General features: G+C 60.2%; 1 protein-coding gene across 3 annotated transcripts in view; it reads left to right on the top strand.

Moving 5' to 3' along the window:
• IGSF9B (immunoglobulin superfamily member 9B) overlaps positions 1–16,124 on the top strand; it is a 55,833-nt gene that overhangs the window by 22,425 nt on the left and 17,284 nt on the right. For 2 of the 3 annotated variants that reach the window (XM_082342841.1, XM_082342840.1), the window contains exons 13-19: positions 1,619–1,794; positions 2,881–3,107; positions 3,850–3,934; positions 5,740–5,901; positions 6,160–6,205; positions 6,766–8,415; positions 15,695–15,816. In XM_082342841.1, coding sequence (XP_082198967.1) covers positions 1,619–1,794; positions 2,881–3,107; positions 3,850–3,934; positions 5,740–5,901; positions 6,160–6,205; positions 6,766–8,415; positions 15,695–15,816 — 2,468 coding nt within the window. Of the gene's footprint in view, positions 1–1,618; positions 1,795–2,880; positions 3,108–3,849; positions 3,935–5,739; positions 5,902–6,159; positions 6,206–6,765; positions 8,416–9,827; positions 9,874–15,694; positions 15,817–16,124 lie in introns of those variants that run through there. The other variant, XM_082342842.1, reaches the window with a different exon arrangement.

Genomic DNA, 16,124 nt, shown 5'->3' with positions numbered 1-16,124 from the left:
GTGCATTTTCTCTCTAGGACTGTGTGTCTGTCGTCTTTGTACCTGGTTATACGTGCACTTAGCGAAGTGCAGAGATTTGAGATCTTTTCCGCACCTCGGGGTAGACAGACATCTTAATAATGCATGAATCAGGCTGAGGACAGGAGGTGCAGAAAAGCTGGGAAGAGGCGCCTCGGCTGGGGTCCACCCCTCGCCTCAGGATTTTCTCTCCCCACATCCGTCTGCTGAGCCGAGCAGCGGCCACCTGCATCATGGGTGACATCCTCGAGTGGGGCGGGTGAGCCCTCACCCTCTGCCTTCCAGCCCTGTCTCTTCTGGGTGTGTATCCCCAGCCAGGCTCACCAGGTCTGGGGGGAGGAGGCAGCATGGCCGGGGGCACCTGGAGATTCAGGGAGAGCCCTCTGTACACTGCTCAGCAGCACGGAGGTTAAGAGGGACCTGGCCTGCTTCCCAGACTCTGATTACCGAGGCGTTCTGAGTTACGGATGCCAGCTGGACCTAGGTGGTGAGCTTGGGGGGCTCGGAGTTGAAACGGAGCCCGCTCCCATCCCCACCTGTTCCCCAGGGCAGGCGGGACGCTGCCAGGCGGCTGCGTGGCCAGGGCAGGGCGTGTGGCCGCCTTCGGGGAGGCCCGAGCTGAAGGTCTGGGCATGGACTGGTTCCCTCGCTGCCTGCGGCTCTGCTTCGCTTTGTCACTCTGCTGCCTGCTGTGGTGCTGGGCGGGGGAAGGGCGGTCACGGGGCTGCGGAGGCCTCCTTCCCACGCTGGTTTCTCTTTGCTGGGCTTTCGGCTGCCTCTGCTCCGATCCCTGGGCAGAGGCTTGAGCTGTGAGCCATGAGCCCTTAGCCTGCAGGGGCCTGGCCTCCACGGGGGTCTTTGGGCTGCTGAGGGATTGCGTGGCCAATCCCACAGGACGACGTGTCCTCCCCGTGGTGGCGCCGGGCACTGCGCCTGGGCGCTGGCTTCATGGCTGGCAGGGAGTCAGGTGGGCCGCAGAGCAAGGGTCGACCCTCACCCCTGGTTCCAGTGTTCTGTAGCCACAGCGCGGCCTTCCTTGGTGACTTCTAACCCAGAAAGCCTTAGGGGTCCTGGTCCCCATCGTGGGGAAGCGCTGGTCATTTCTGTCCTGTGCCCAGCTCCTCCTCAGTGACTCAAGCCTGCTTGGACAGATTGAGCCCTCGGAGTCACGCAGGTCCCACTTTGGCTGTGCCCGGCAGGCTGGGTGGCCAAGGGCACCCGGCCTCCCCCTGGTCCTGCTTATCCCCACTTTCCCACTTTGGTACCTGCCTTGTTCCCAGTGTCCTCACTCCCAGGGCTGTGCCACTCTTAGGACTCTGACCAGGGTGAGATTCTCCCAGAATGCAATTGGTAATTTGACCAGTATCTCGAGCATCAGTAACGCCAAGGGTCCCTTTTCAGAGAATAGGCACCAGTAGTGGCTGGGGACCTGGCTTCATGGGGACCGGCACAGCCACAGCTGGGGGGTCGTGACCTGTTCCTGACCTTTAACCTGGGGAGGCTGGGGCAGCACCCCCAACTCCAGCACCTGTGTGCCCTCTCGAGTCTCCAGTGTAACCCACGCCGCGCCCTTGTCCCCGATCCTCTCTCTCTCGGGCAGGATGAAGCGGGCACAGTTCGGGCCCCACGACTGGCTGTCCCTGCCTGTGCCTCCGGGACCCAGCTGGCTGCTGGTGGAGGCCCTGGAGCCCGAGACAGCATACCAGTTCAGCGTCCTGGCCCAGAACAAGCTGGGCACCAGCGCCTTCAGTGAACTGGTCACTGTGAACACTTTAGGTGAGGCCGGGCCGGGCTGCTCCTGGAGGAGCTGGGATGGAGAGCAGACGTTTCCCGCCCGCTGTATGCGGGCGCCTTGCTAAGTGCCTCATACGACCAACACTGACCTCCCAGTAAGGGTCTGTCCTACCGTCCCGCGTGCTTTGTCCGGGCCAGGGTGCCCTCGTGCCCCGTCTGAGCGCTGTGGGCTGCCCTGACGTGTCCTCAGATGGATGGAAGAGCTTCAGTTCCATCATTCCTTGTTGGCCCCATGTTTGCCTCTTTCTGTGGCCTCCCGGGGGGTTGGGGGTCCTTCCTCCTCCTCCTGTACTCCCGCTGCGCCCTTCCTCTGGCCCCCGGCCTCATCTGGTGGCAGGCGTAGGGCTGCTGCCTCTTCCTCCCTGACCCAGCGGCTCACCCCGCCCGCCTCCTGTTGCATTTGGCCCCTGTCTGCGGCCAGAGAGGTTGGCCGCTGACCTTGTCCCGCATTCTTTCTTGCCTGGCTCACCCCGCCCCGGAGACCTGCGACCTGGGGCCTGTTTTTCCACCTGGGCCAGAGGGGAACTGATGGAGTCAGCAGTGCTGAGGGAAGATGTTCCTCCTTCCTTGGAAGAGAATGAAAGATACGTTTTGTAGTATCTTTTTCTCTTTTTTAAGATATATTTGATGTGGACCATTTTTAAAGTCTTTGTTGAAACTGACCAGGGATCGAACCCACACCCCCCTGCATTGGAAGGTGAAGTCTTAACCACTGGACCGCCAGGGAAGTCCCTGTAGTATCTTTTCAAAGATACTGTCTTATTCAAAAAATAATTACATTTCCTTCTTCCATGAAGTTCCTGACTCTTTTCCTTTCACGGAATCTGATGCCCTTGTGTGTGTCGTTAGAAGTGCTCTGGAAATGGAGTCAGGAGGCTCGGGCCCACCTGCCCTGCCCTCTTCCCTTGGGTCAGGAGGGCTCTTCATGGGACACGTGTCCTGAATTGATGCCTGCACCCTGGGGATGTGGCCCTCATCGCCCTCGGGTCACTGCCCCCACAGGGACGTGTGGGTAGAGGGGTTGCAGCGGCCTCGGCACCCCCGCCATCACCTCTCCCTCCCCCGCAGCATTCCCTGTCACAACTCCAGAACCCCTGGTGCTGGTTACCCCACCGAGGTGCCTCACAGCCAACCGGACCCAGCAGGGTGTGCTCCTGTCCTGGCTCCCACCTGCCAACCACAGCTTCCCCATCGACCGCTACATCCTGGAGTTCCGCGTCGGAGAGCGCTGGGAGACGCTGGATGACGCCATACCCGGCACTGACGGGGACTTCTTTGCCAGGGACCTGTCCCAGGTGAGGTGCCTAGCGTTTTCCCTGCTTTTCTCAATTCCGGAAGTGACGTGACTCTTCCTAGAATCGCCGGAAGCTTTGAGTGACCAGCTCGGGTGTGTGTGGGCCGGCTGCGTGCCGTCCCACACCTGCACTCCTGTGCTCCCGGGTCTCCGGCCAGGGTTTGGGATCCTCCTCAGATCGCTGCAGCTGAGGTCCGCAGGTTCAGGGCCTGCCCTGTGGCCGCGGGGAGTGCTGTTCCCGCTTGAGGGGTCTCCAGGTGCCGACACGAGCCAGGGTGGGCTGGGGGCCCAGCTCCCTGCTGGAGTCTGATGTGGGCAGAGGCTTCCCAGAAGGGTTGTCTCCCACTTGCCCAGAGTAGGGTCCCTCCTTTAACAATTCCGAGCCCCTGGAGGAGAAGGCGGTACTTTTTTCCAGCTGACTCCCCTTAAACCGGGATGTCTCTCTAGTTGGAGAGGCAGCAGCTTATTTCTCAGATGCCCACTGTCTCACCCATCTTCCCGTCTCCCTTCCCTGCATACTCCGGAGCTGGGATCGGCTCCTGAGAGCCCGCGTGGCATCTCTGCCCAACTCTGCTTTCAATGACCTCACGTTGGTAGCTTGAAATCGGCCACGGTGGGAGTTATTTATCCCATGGAAATCGGCAGATACTCCGAGTCGCAGAGCTGGGGTGGGGGGAGGATGGGCGGCTGCCGCAGGTCCAGGTCGCTTGGCTGACGATGGGGTGTCCTCCCTGGGGCTGTAGGACACGTGGTATGAGTTCCGGGTCCTGGCTGTCATGCAGGATCTGATCAGCGAGCCCAGCAACATCGCCGGCGTCTCCAGCACAGGTACTTGGGGGAGGGGCGGCGTCTGTGGAACAGCTCTTGTGGGAAGAGGCTGAGCTGGAAGTAGAGGGAGAGCGCCAGCTGAAGCCTGCCAGGTGGGTAGGATTTCTCCATCTAAAGAGCTGCGTTCATGACCGTTTCTATAAGGTAACCACAGAAAGAAATCCAGTTAAGGTTCTTGTTAGAATGGTCAAAAAGGACTTAAGCCTTTTTGCTATAACATTTCTGTTCTTCCAGTGTCATCCTCTTGTGGGGCGGGGGGCGAATTGGAGCAAAGAGACAGAAGCAGGTCAGCAGTACTTACTGGCGCCTCTCGTTAAGACGGCTTCATGATTAGGGCGTTTCATTTGGAAAATTGCTGTTTGGTGGTGTTTTCCTCCATTCCTTCCTCTCCGTAGATATTTTCAGGCTAAATAAAGCCAACTCCCCAGCATTTTCTCCATGTATCTTTCTTTCTCTTGGCCCTGGTCCCATTTCTGTTCATCTTTCTCCAGCTATACTCCCTCACGTGTAGCAGGTCCCTCCCCCAGAAGTGGTTCCCTTGGTTTGGGAAGAGATTTTTGCTTAGTGATCCAGCAGTGGCTCACGTCCTCAGGCAGCGCCTGCAGAGACCCTCGGAGCCAGTGGGCAAGACCTGGGCCAAGAAGCTCGTGTTCGGGCCTGGGAGAGATACGGGGGCAGCGGGGAGGGCGGGGGTGGGCGGGCGAGAAAGCCCGGGGGGGAGCGGCTGTGACTTCTGTCGCGTGTACTAGGCACTGTGGAGCTGTTTTTTTCTACACGGAGGTGCCTGCTGTAGCAGCAGAGACAAACGTACTTCTGTCTTGGCTTCCCTCCAGGGAAGAGAGCTGCAGCCAAGCTAGAAGAGAGGACTTGAGGGTTTGGGGGTGCCTCTCGTGAACTGTTCTGCATTCGGTGGCTTTATGTCTGGTTCCCGGTAGTGGGGAGGTTCCCGTGGTAAACAAGGATGCAGCTACCTCAGCGTCCCTGTCTTGAAGCCTCCCACTTCCAAAGGCTGAGCCCTCATTTTCTACTCAGCCAGTCAGCATGATCTGGATTGTTTTAATCCATCGCTGTCATCGACATGGCAATGGATTCTGGCCAAATGTATCAAGATACATAGGCTTCGCCTTTGATGAGCCTGCAGAGCAGCACTTACTAACACAGCTGTCAGGTGACAAGTGACGCAGTGGACTGGTCCAGTCTTGGCTGTCACTCTGAGCTCTGCGAACCTGGGCACCAAGTGAGGCTCACTTCTGCCTGCAGAACAGGGACGTTGTTTGATGCCCCTATCCGTGCCAGCACACGCCTGTGGGGACCAGGATGTGCTGACCCCCTGCGGAAGTTGCCTGCCTGCACCGTGATGGTTAGGAAGGGGCACCTGCGTCCTGGGGCAACAGCCCCGCTGCTGCTGCTGCAGAGTTTCACCCTCTGGGCCCTGGTCCTGTAGAGAGGCTGGTGGGAGTCACGATGCCCGTGTGACGCTTAGGCCCCTGCAGTGTCCAGTCAGCTAGTCACGGGTTCCGTGTAGAGCGTGCTGGTAGGTGAGGGTGGCTGGTAAGGTGCTGGGCCAGCGCAGACCATCACAGAGCTGGCGTCCCACAGGGAAAAGATAACAGATGGTGTTTCCTCTCCACAAGCCAGGTAGCGATTCCTCGGCTCTGTAAACGCCCTTTCTTCTGTCTTCCCGCCACGCCACCTCTTCATCTTTAGGGCGGAGCCTTAGTGATGTCTGTCCTACACAGTTGTGGAACCACCTGGGGCCCTGGGGAGGGAGGGTCTAACCCGTGCTCTCCCCCTATCCCCCCCAGACATCTTCCCGCAGCCGGACCTGACCGAGGATGGCCTGGCTCGGCCGGTACTGGCTGGAATCGTGGCCACCATATGCTTCCTGGCTGCGGCCATCCTGTTCAGCACCCTGGCTGCCTGCTTTGTCAACAAGCAGCGCAAGCGGAAGCTCAAGCGCAAGAAAGGTAGGTGTTGCCTTGAAAACAGGGAAACTGGGACCTCGTGGGCAGAGCTGCCGACGGGACTTGCTTTGATGGTGGGAGAGTCGGCTGGGACCGAAACGAGGGTGGAGGCAGACCCGGTGGGGGCACGTGATCCTGGACCCGGACGTGCCAGATGCTAGGGTGCTGCTTCCCAGCGGGGCTTTGCTCTGGGCCCTGCTGACAGCTGGGGAGGGCTGTGTGGCGTCAGGCCTCAGCGGGCTCCCCTCTTTCTCCCTCCAGACCCTCCACTCTCCATCACGCACTGCAGGAAGAGCCTGGAGTCTCCGTAAGTGGTCCAGCCCCAGAGAGACAGGGTACGGCTGTCTGGGGTGGAGGGTGGAGGGCTTGCTCTGCCCTGTGACAGTGTTTCCAAGCTCTTTTCCCTTAACTGACCTGCATGGTAATTTTAAGTTGTCCGCGCTAAGCGGGGGAGCAGTAGTGTAGATGACCCAGAATAGTAGACGAGCTGTTTCTTTGATTTTTTTTCCGTTCTAACAGGTGTATCTTCTTAATGTGCCTTTTGCTTAAGTTACTCTTAAAATGAGCTTGCATTCCTTGAGCAGCCTGGGAGTGAAGTTGCAGGTGTGGCCGGGGAGAGGTAGCAAACATAGGAGCAGGCAGAATAAACGTGGAAATGAGGCGTCCGTTTGGAAAGTGGACAGCACACGCCTAGACAGTTGGGAGTGGAGAGTCGGCCAGAGTCTTTCTCGCCGGCACACGCAGCCCACCAGCATTCCTCCTCCTCACGAGTGTCCTCCTAGGCGCTTGTGGTGCTTTGCAGGGAGAACGGAAAGCAGTAGTGTCCTCTGAGCCGCCTCACGCCTCCTGCTCTCTCCCTGTCCCCAGCTTGTCCTCCGGCAAGGTCAGCCCCGAGAGCATCCGCACGCTCCGCGCCCCGTCCGAGTCCTCCGACGACCAGGGCCAGCCGGCGGCCAAGAGGATGCTGAGCCCCGTGCGGGAGAAGGAGCTGTCCTTGTACAAGAAGACCAAGAGGGCCATCAGCAGCAAGAAGTACAGCGTGGCCAAGGCGGAGGCCGAGGCGGAGGCCACGACGCCCATCGAGCTCATCAGCAGGGGCCCCGACGGCCGCTTCGTGATGGACCCCTCCGAGGCGGAGCCCTCTGCTAAGGCTCGGCGCATCGAGGGCTTCCCCTTTGCGGAGGAGACCGACATGTACCCTGAGTTCCGCCAGTCGGACGAGGAGAATGAAGACCCGCTGGTGCCCGCGTCTGTGGCCGCCCTCAAGTCCCAGCTGACCCCTCTGTCATCCAGCCAGGAGTCCTACCTGCCACCACCAGCATACAGCCCTCGGTTCCAGCCCCGCAGCCTGGAGGGCCCCGGCGGCCTGGAGGGCCGGCTCCAGGCCACTGGCCAAGCCAGGCCGCCCGCCCCCCGGCCCTTCCACCACGGCCAGTATTACGGGTACCTCAGCAGCAGCAGCCCTGGGGAGGTGGAGCCGCCCCCCTTCTACATGCCGGAGGTGGGCAGCCCCCTGAGCTCTGTCATGTCCTCGCCGCCTCTGCACGCCGAGGGGCCTTTCGGCCACGCCACCATCCCCGAGGAGAACGGAGAGAATGCTTCCAACAGTACGCTGCCCTTGACTCAGACGCCCACCGGCGGGCGCTCCCCAGAGCCCTGGGGCCGGCCGGAGTTCCCCTTTGGGGGACTGGAGACCCCGGCCGTGATGTTCCCCCACCAGCTGCACCCGTGTGATGTGGCCGAGAGTCTGCAGCCTGCGGCCGGCCTCCCCCGAGGACTGCCGCCCGCCTCCCTGCAGGTGCCCGCAGCCTACCCGGGCATCCTGTCTTTGGAGGCGCCCACGGGCTGGGCTGGCAAGGCGCCGGGCAGAGGCCCTGCCCCAGTGCCCCCCGCCGCCAAGTGGCAGGACAGGCCTGTGCAACCTCTGGTGAGCCAAGGGCAGCTGAGACACACCAGCCAAGGCATGGGCATACCCGTGTTGCCTTACCCCGAGCCAGCCGAGCCGGGGGCGCACGGCGGCCCCAGCACGCTGGGCCTGGACACCCCGTGGTACGAGCCTCAGCCCCGGGCCCGGCCCAGCCCCCGGCAGGCCAGGCGCACCGAGCCCAGTTTACATCAAGTGGTGCTACAGCCCTCCCGGCTCTCGCCTCTGACCCAGAGCCCCCTCGGCTCGCGAACCAGCTCCCCCGAGCTCGCCGCGCGGGCCCGGCCGCGCCCCGGCCTCCTGCAGCCCGCCGAGGCGTCGGAGAGCGCCCTGCAGCCGCCGGCTGCCGTCAGCTTCTCGCGCAAGTCCACGCCGTCCACGGGCTCCCCGTCCCAGAGCAGCCGCAGCGGCAGCCCCAGCTACCGGCCCACGGTGGGCTTCACCACTCTGGCCACGGGCTACCCCTCCCCTCCGCCGGGCCCCGCGGGGCCTGTGGACCACTTGGATGTATTTGGACAGACGCCTTCCCCTCGGAGGGCGGGGGAGGAGCTGCTCAGACCGGAGCCCCCCCCGCCGCCGTTACCTGCTGCAGGGTGAGTGTGAGCCGGCCTCTCCTGCCCACCTCCGCCTGGTCGTCTTCCTCCCCTCCCTCCCCTGCCCTCGCCCTTCCATCCACCGACTGACAGGGCTTGTCGGGACACGCTGCAGCGTCCCTTCGGGAGAGGAGCGCTGGTCTTGGCAGAGGCAGGGCGCGGTCACTGGGGTGGGGGTGTGGCTTACCTGCCCAGGTACCCTGCCAGGGGCGTGAGGGATCTTCCCCACCCAGCCCAGAGCTCTCAGGAGGCCATCCGGGGGCCGGGGAGAGGACATGGCCGGGGGGGGGGTGTGGTGTGTCCCCATGAGTGGTCCCCCGGGGCCTTCTGGAGTGGAGAGCCCACCACGTCCCCGTGAGCCTGGCTTTGGGTGGTTCCAGGGTTGGCCCAGAGACCTTGTATCCAGCCTCCTTTTCTTCCTCAGCCTCTCCTCCTTGAAAGCAGGACCCTGGGGCCTGACTTCCCTGGACCAGCAGGCTCCCGTCCCCAACCTCCTGCCCTTAGGCAGCCTAGTGCGTGCCGCCTCCCCCCTCCACCTGGCCCCCCAGCCTCCCTGGAGGCTGCGTCCTGGAGGCTGGGAGCAAAATCTCAGGCCTCTGAACCGTGTGCCCGAGCCACACACCCCACCCCAACCTGTGTGCCTCGCAGGGAGCTGCAGACAGACAGACAGACAGACAAGCCCCTGCGATCAGCCGGCCTGGGGGAGCCCACTGTAAACTGTAGCAGCTGGTGTGCCAGGTACCAGTCAGCCTGGACGCCTGCCCGTGTTCTTTCTCTCTGGTCTTTCTTCTGCTCTCCTCCCTCCTCCTCCGACTACTTCCTCCCAAGTCCGTCCTCTGTCCGTCTCTCTTCCTTCTCCATCTTCTTTGGGTTGGCCCGACTTGCTGGGAAGAGCCTGCACCGTCCGTAGTCCCCCATCCCTCCTGCCCCCCCGCCCCGGTTCCGTCCTTTGGTCTCTTCTTGATGTGGCCGCCTGTGCAGGGGAGCAGAGTCCAGAGGAGGCTGGCCTGGTGGTAGGCAGACGGGAGGAGGTCGAGAGGAGGGAGCCCAGCGCCCTTCCCTTGCCCCCTTCACTCCCCCCCACTCTGGTACCTGGAAGCACAAGCCTCACCTCCCACCCCGGCTCAGGTGGGGAGCGGGCTCGGGAGGTGGAGGAGAGCTGCGTGCTGTCTGTGCAGGAGATGCGGGGGGCTGTGCCCTGTCGTCTGTGCTTTGTGCAGCCCTCATCTGCTTCGTCCCATCGTGCCGTCTGGGTCTCTGTCTCTCTCCTTACTGCTCCTCACCCCATTCTCTGGCCTCGCTTGTCGCTTGTCGGTTCTCTGGTCCCCGTGCTCCTCCCCTTCCCTCTGGGTGTGCGTGGGTGGTTCCCTCGCACCCGTGTTGATAACCGCTTTGTTTCTGATTGATCTCAGCTATCTGGGCAGTGTTGTCGAGACAAGCCTCTCTTCAGCTCAATAGGTAAGGGAGCTCCGGCTGGGTGGGTGGGCAGGGGGCGGACCAGCGGACGGAAGCGGGCTTCCGCAGGGCCAGCGCTTCCTCCACAGGGGAATCCAGACCGCAGCCCTCACCCCTCTGTGGGGCGGCAGCCTCTGCTCCGATGGCGCGCGGCTTCTGGGTCCCCACGCCCTGCTGCTGCCACAGCTGCCGGGCCTCGCTCGCACCGCCTCGCTGCAGCTTCTGAGCCCCTCCCAGAGCCTCCCTGCAGTTTTTGCACTCAGACACCTCGCCATCTTGCTGCCCAGAGCTCCCCACAGAAGCCCTTGGGGCCCTGCATGCACCCTGAGGGGCCTAGAATGCCTACGAGCGCTTTGCACCTCTGCACCTTGGAGACCTGGCTGGGCACGTGGTGTCTCGGAGCACCGGCCCCTTTCTGCCCGCTTTCCCCAGTAGCAGGCGTAGAGACCCCCTTCTTCCCTAAGCCCCCTGGGTGCAGATCTTCCCCTGGGGTGGCCGCTCCCTCACTGTCCTCTCGGGATCCTCCTGATGGTCGGTCCTCCCAGGAGCACGGGGCTGGGCTATGGCCCTGCTCCTTTCCTCACCAGCCGGGTCCTCCTCAGGACGAGGCCGCCTGTCATCCTCTTGGGCAGGGGCAGGGGCAGGGGGAGGCCACCACTCCTGAGCCTGCCCTGCAGCCTGTTGGCCGTCACAGGACTGAGGCGTGGACCTCGCCCGCGGGCTCACGTTGCTCTCAAGGCCCCTGCAGTAGCCACTCCTGATCTCCCTGGGCCACAGCTCCGGGAAGGGGTCTTGGAGGAGCTCCGCTGGAGGAGAGGACAGGCCCCCGGGCAGAAGGCAGCTCTGCTGTCCACGTGGGCGACTCCTCTTCCAGGTGGAGGTCTCAGGACCTTGACAGCAGAGGGGTGCCAAGTCTCTTTGAGAGGTTTTTGTGGTCACCTGAGGCCTGCTCAGTGTCACGGCAGCTGGCAAGGTGCTTCCTTTTGCCGCGGACGCCCGTCCCGTGCTTGGCAACAAGCAAGTGCAGGCACCAGGCCCTCAGATGGGAGTGGGAGCCTCCTCTGGGCGCTTCTGGCTTCCCGGGTTGAAGTCTCTGCGTCCCTTCCCCACCTGGAGACGGCAGGAGGGCTCACGGTCCTAACTCGTGACCATCCGTCTCCTCTAGTCGTAAGGATGGCCTCCCGTAAACAGGACGGCCGTGCCATCTCCTCATGATCTGCAGCTATGAGAGTGTCCGCAGCCAGAGGTTGCGGGATTGTGTGAGGCTGGCCAGGTGCCACGCCACAGCCATGAGCTCGGGGAGACCAGGGACAGCGTAGTTATGAGCGGCCAACGGGGTGACAGTGATGGGACCGCCCTCCACCTTCTTGCTGTCCTCCCTGCCCCCAGTTGTGACCGCCCCCTGCTGCCCCCAGAGGAGTGATGACTCCAGGCCCAGCTCTCACTCCACTCCGGGAAAGTGCCTGGGCCCGGGCCCCGTTTGTGACCCCCTCCCCGGTGTCCCCACCTGCCAGACCGGGGGGGTTGCTGAGTGTCCTCTCACTGCTGTGGTAAACCCAGAAACCAGGGGCGCGACGCGGGCTGGTTTCCGCCCGGGCCGGCCAGCTCTCCAGCCTTGGGGGGTCGGGCCCTCACCGTGCTGCCTGCTGAGAGCTCTGGGCGGAGGCTGCTGGGCCTTTGCAGGAGCCAGGCTCCTCCTCGGACGCCCCCCTCACTCTGCCTTTGCACGTGTCCCCGCTGGGTGTCGTTGGAGAAGGTGTGACTCGTCTCGTCTACGTGTGTCCTTGCTCTGTTCCCACTTCCTTCGCTCTCCCGTTCCTGCTCCCGCACTCTCCGCCCCGCCCCTCCTCCTCTCCCCTTTCCTCCTCCTCCCAGCTCCCTTCTCGGACCTGTCCCTTTGTGGATGGGGCTCTCAGTTCCCTGTCTGACACCAGTAGCGGCCCTGTTCTTGCATCCCCTCTGATCCCCATTCCTGTTCATACTGACCTTGGCCTCCATGAGGCAGGTGGGTTGGGAGCGTGCTGGGGCCCCTTGTACTGGGTGAACCTTGGGAAGGAGGTCCCGTTGGTAAAAGCCTCTCCCGAGTTCGGAGGCCACACACTGGGCCCACCAGAGGGGGGCTGTCTGTGGGCGCAGCTGGTGGGCACCGATCTCCGAACTCTTGGCTGGCTGTGCTGTGACAGAGGGTGGGTTCACCCATGTCCTGGCTACACCGTGGATGTGAGTGGGTTTCCTCGGTCTCCACCCCAGTCCTGTAGTCAGACATCAGAGCGTGCGCTCAGGAGAGGAAGGAAGTGCTCCTTCGTCACTGCCCTGCCTGTCACCGGGCACAGCAGCCGCTGGGGGTAACGGCCAGCTCTTGGGGCAGGAGGGCAGGAAAAGTCCGGAGGATTTCGACTGTCCTACCCTGTGGTTTGCCTTTCTGAACCTGGCTGTGTCTGTCTTCCACTGCTCTGGGTGAGCATAGAGATATAACGCAGCTTAAGGCCTCTGGGGCTATATGGTTGTGATTTGGATTTTGTATGGATTTTATAACAAGTGAGAGAGAGAAAAAGAGAGTGTTAAGGTCAATTTCAGGCTGTCTTTGGTAGGTGTGAACCACAAAGAAACACCTGTGGGACAGAGAACTGGGGTTCATGGGGAACACGGTCCGGAGAAGCCCCTGGGCTTTAATTTCAGGCCTTCACCTTTCAGTAATGCTCGTACTTTCTGGGGGATGGGGTCCAAGTTTGCTGAATTCTTGTGTGTTCTGGAAGAACTGGGGCTGACTGGAAAGAGAGCTCCGGCCTCACCTCCCTGGAGGGCACCCCACTGGTCAGCCCTGGCCGACCTGCTGCCCTTGTTCCAGGGATGGGATGGAGCTGCTTCACCCAGCTTCCTACTGTCTGAATGTCATCGGCACCTGCAAGTCCCCTGGGGGGCTTGGCATTGATAGGGGACATGGTCCCCCTTCCCCCTTCCCAGGGAAGGGAGGTGGTTTGATTCCAGTCTGCTGGGACACATTTCATGTGACTTTTCTACATAATTAGCTGAATGTAAAGACCAATTTTGCCCCCTCCCCTGCACCTCCCGTCCTTCCAGACCCTTGGTTTTATTTTTTGCCTCCTGTACCGGGAGAGCGTTCCAGTGCCTTGGGGAGCCTTCTCGGGTCGTGCATCTGAGCCCTGAGCACCAAGCCAAATGCGAAAACAGGTGGACAGCAGGTGTCTTGGAAGAGCTGGAGCTTGGCTGCTTCACAAGGGAAAATTGGCTTCCCCCCCACCCCCCTCAGTGGATTGTTGCTGCTCGGGAATCATTGCCTGAGGGCATCACTTGAGCCAGCTTTCTCCTTCCCTGGTCTGTCTTCTCTGGCTCTGCCACCGAAGCAGAGAATGTCAGTGACTGTGGCAGCGAGTGCGTGCAGGGCAGGCTGATTGCTCAGGTGAATGCGAAAGCAGTGTTTTCCTTCCATGTAGCTTCTGTACCTGCTTCCCTGAGGAAGAAGCTGGACACGCAGTTTATCTGATGTTGAGAGTCCTGGCTCTTATCCCGTGATAACTGGATTATAAGACAAACTGCCTAACCTCTCTAACTTCAGTTTCTCCATCTGAAAAGTGGGGTCAGCACAGTATTTGCCTCTTAGGGATGTTGTAAGGGTTAAAGAAAATTACTGCAGGGAACATAGATCAGTGCCTGGCATGGTAAGTGGTAAGTAAATGCTGTATGATAAAAGTGATAATAGTAGTAATATGTTGCTTGTAATAATAATGTTGTCCCTGGAAGTTTCAGCTGGCTTGGAGAATCCCTAGGAGTTTCTGGGGGCACCCTGTACCCATTTCTCTCATGCCCAGAGGGTCACCCTGAATTGCGTTGTTTGCTTACTGGACCCTGGGTCCACTTGCTTGTCATGCGCCGCCTCAGACTGTACACCATTCATTTGTATGGCCTTTTGGATGACGCTGGCCAGGACCGGAAGGCAGATGAACTGAGCTGTGGATTCATGTCTTTTTCCTTCTAGGCAGCACGAAGAAGCCTTAGTCCAGGATGAGCGGGGGGTGAGGACGTGGCATCAGCTCTGGGAAGTCATGCTCCCTCGTGCCCTGGCCATCTCCAACCTTTGTCTGCCTCCCAAGTTTCCTTCCAACTGCTGCTGTGCAGGGTCCATGGGTAGGCTGTGGGGTTTGTGAAAGAGGAAGGAAGGGGGAGTTGGCAGTCAGGTCTTCGGGGTGAAGACCCGACCTCCAGTGGTGAGCTGGACTCCTTCTCTCTGAGACCGTGTGTGCATGTAGCTGGGTTCTTAGTTCTGTGCTCTTAGGGGGCTGTTGAAAATTAATACGTCTCTGACCTGAACTTGGGAGGAGCTTCTCCATGCTTTATCTACTAAAGGACGATGGAATGATGGCATCCATCAAAGAAGATGTAGGTTGCTTCACTGTCAGTTAGTGCAAGAAACCCCAGGAACCAGAGGCTTATCTACAATTAGTCTGTATGTTTTTCTTTCTCATCCCTGCAGAGATATCTGATGTTGGGGGGATGCGGCTGTAGTCTTCCCACCCCTCTTTTTTTTTTTTAAACCTTAGATTGCTTGTTCACCACTGGGGACTTTTTTTTCCCCTCACAGGTTTGGCTGTCCTACTCCCTCCTATCAGAATTTACCCACCACTGATTGTGAGGGAGATGGAAGAGGGAGGTGTGGGGATGGAGGGAGAGTGACTCGCCCCCATCCACCAGGGTCCTGGAGTGTCCCTGCTTCCCTGATGGCGTGCTAATGCCAGCACTGGAGGGAAAGAAAGAGTGACCTGTCTCTCCCTTCCCCCCCTTACTCCTCAGGGTCCAAGTTTGGGTTACTTTGAGAAGAAATGGCATTGATCCATGTCTTCTAGATTTTCTTCTTTTATGACCCTTGAACAGTTCTCTCCAGTAAGTGCAGACTGTCACAGACAGTCCATCCTCTCAGCTCTCTTTGGGCCCCTTTGTCACCTGGGCAGCACAGGCTCCAGTTAAGTTGTTGCCGTTGTCCTAACCATGCAGTTGCTCTGTTAGGCAAATGGCTACACCCACTCGACAACCGGGGCAGAAAGAGATGCTGACGTAGCTGGTCTCCTCTCCCATAACCTTGGTTTCTCTGTCGAACCTTAAAATATGGACCCACTGGATACCTGCTGCGGATGTCACGGGCTTTGCAAGCCTGCCTGATTTGGACACTCTCGCTGTCACAACCCACTTCCATACTCTTCTGTTCTCTCACGTGACTGATGAAGCCTGAGCCCAGTCTGCTGCTGAAATGTTGGTGGACGACAGCTGTTAGCTGCTGTTGGCTGCCGGGGTTCTGCCTGCATCTTGGCGATGGAGGGGATGATGTCACTGGGCATCGGGTCCCCGTCCGGCCCGGCTTTGTCTTTCCCGGAGGAGGACAGTCAGTGGGGTGGGGGGGTTCTCCCCCTCCTTTAATCTGCCCTTTACTTTTCATTGCAAGGTCTTGACTGTGACGATCCACACACTTCAGACGTCAAAGCTGCTTCCTTCTCCAACTTCCTTGCGCCAGCTTGAGTGCCATGTGATGGGCTCGCCGTTCAAGCCCGTCTCCCCCTTTCCTAGGTCATCTGATGGCTCTGCAGATCGGTGTCCACCTGCAGCCGGCCTCCCACTGCTGGAGCTCCCCGTTGGGGTTCTCTCTTCCAGGAGCAGCAGGAAGGCAGGTGTCAAGGAGCCGTCGCGGGCACCTGGGACTCCGTAGAGCTGTGCTCTGTCTCCTCTGGGTCAGCTACTTGGCTTTCTTCCAGCTCCTCTTCCAAAGCTCTCTCGTCCGGGAGCTGACCTGTGCCTCTCCAATTGTCCCTTCCAGGACACATCCACCTGCGCCTGGGAATGCTGCTGTACCTGAGAGGCTGGAGGCTCTGAAATACCAACGGATAAAGAAGCCCAAAAAGTCATCCAAGGGCTCCTCGAAGTCAAAGAAACGATCCGGTAAATGTCGAGAAGCACCCTGCTCCTCTCTTCCCACCCTGACCTGCCGCTATGGACTTGTCTGGCTCAGGATCCCAGCCCTGGGTCCTCTGCACAATCGACTCCTCCAGCTTATCTCGTTCTTTGCTTCTCTTAAATACTAATTGTCAAGTAATACGCAAATAGAATTTTCATACCAAAAAATGAGGAAAGTAAGGTTAAAAGTCTCTGATCATCCTCCCAGTTCCGTTTCATCCAGCCTGGGAACCATCCTTCTTGGGGGGGTGTGTGTTCAGAACCCTTCTGTGCATACACCTTTAGAAAATACA

The sequence above is a fragment of the Balaenoptera borealis genome (genome assembly GCF_965194805.1).
Source record: "Balaenoptera borealis genome assembly, chromosome: 11".
Lineage (NCBI taxonomy): Eukaryota > Metazoa > Chordata > Mammalia > Artiodactyla > Balaenopteridae > Balaenoptera > Balaenoptera borealis.
This window is presented reverse-complemented; position numbering and strand designations above follow the sequence as displayed.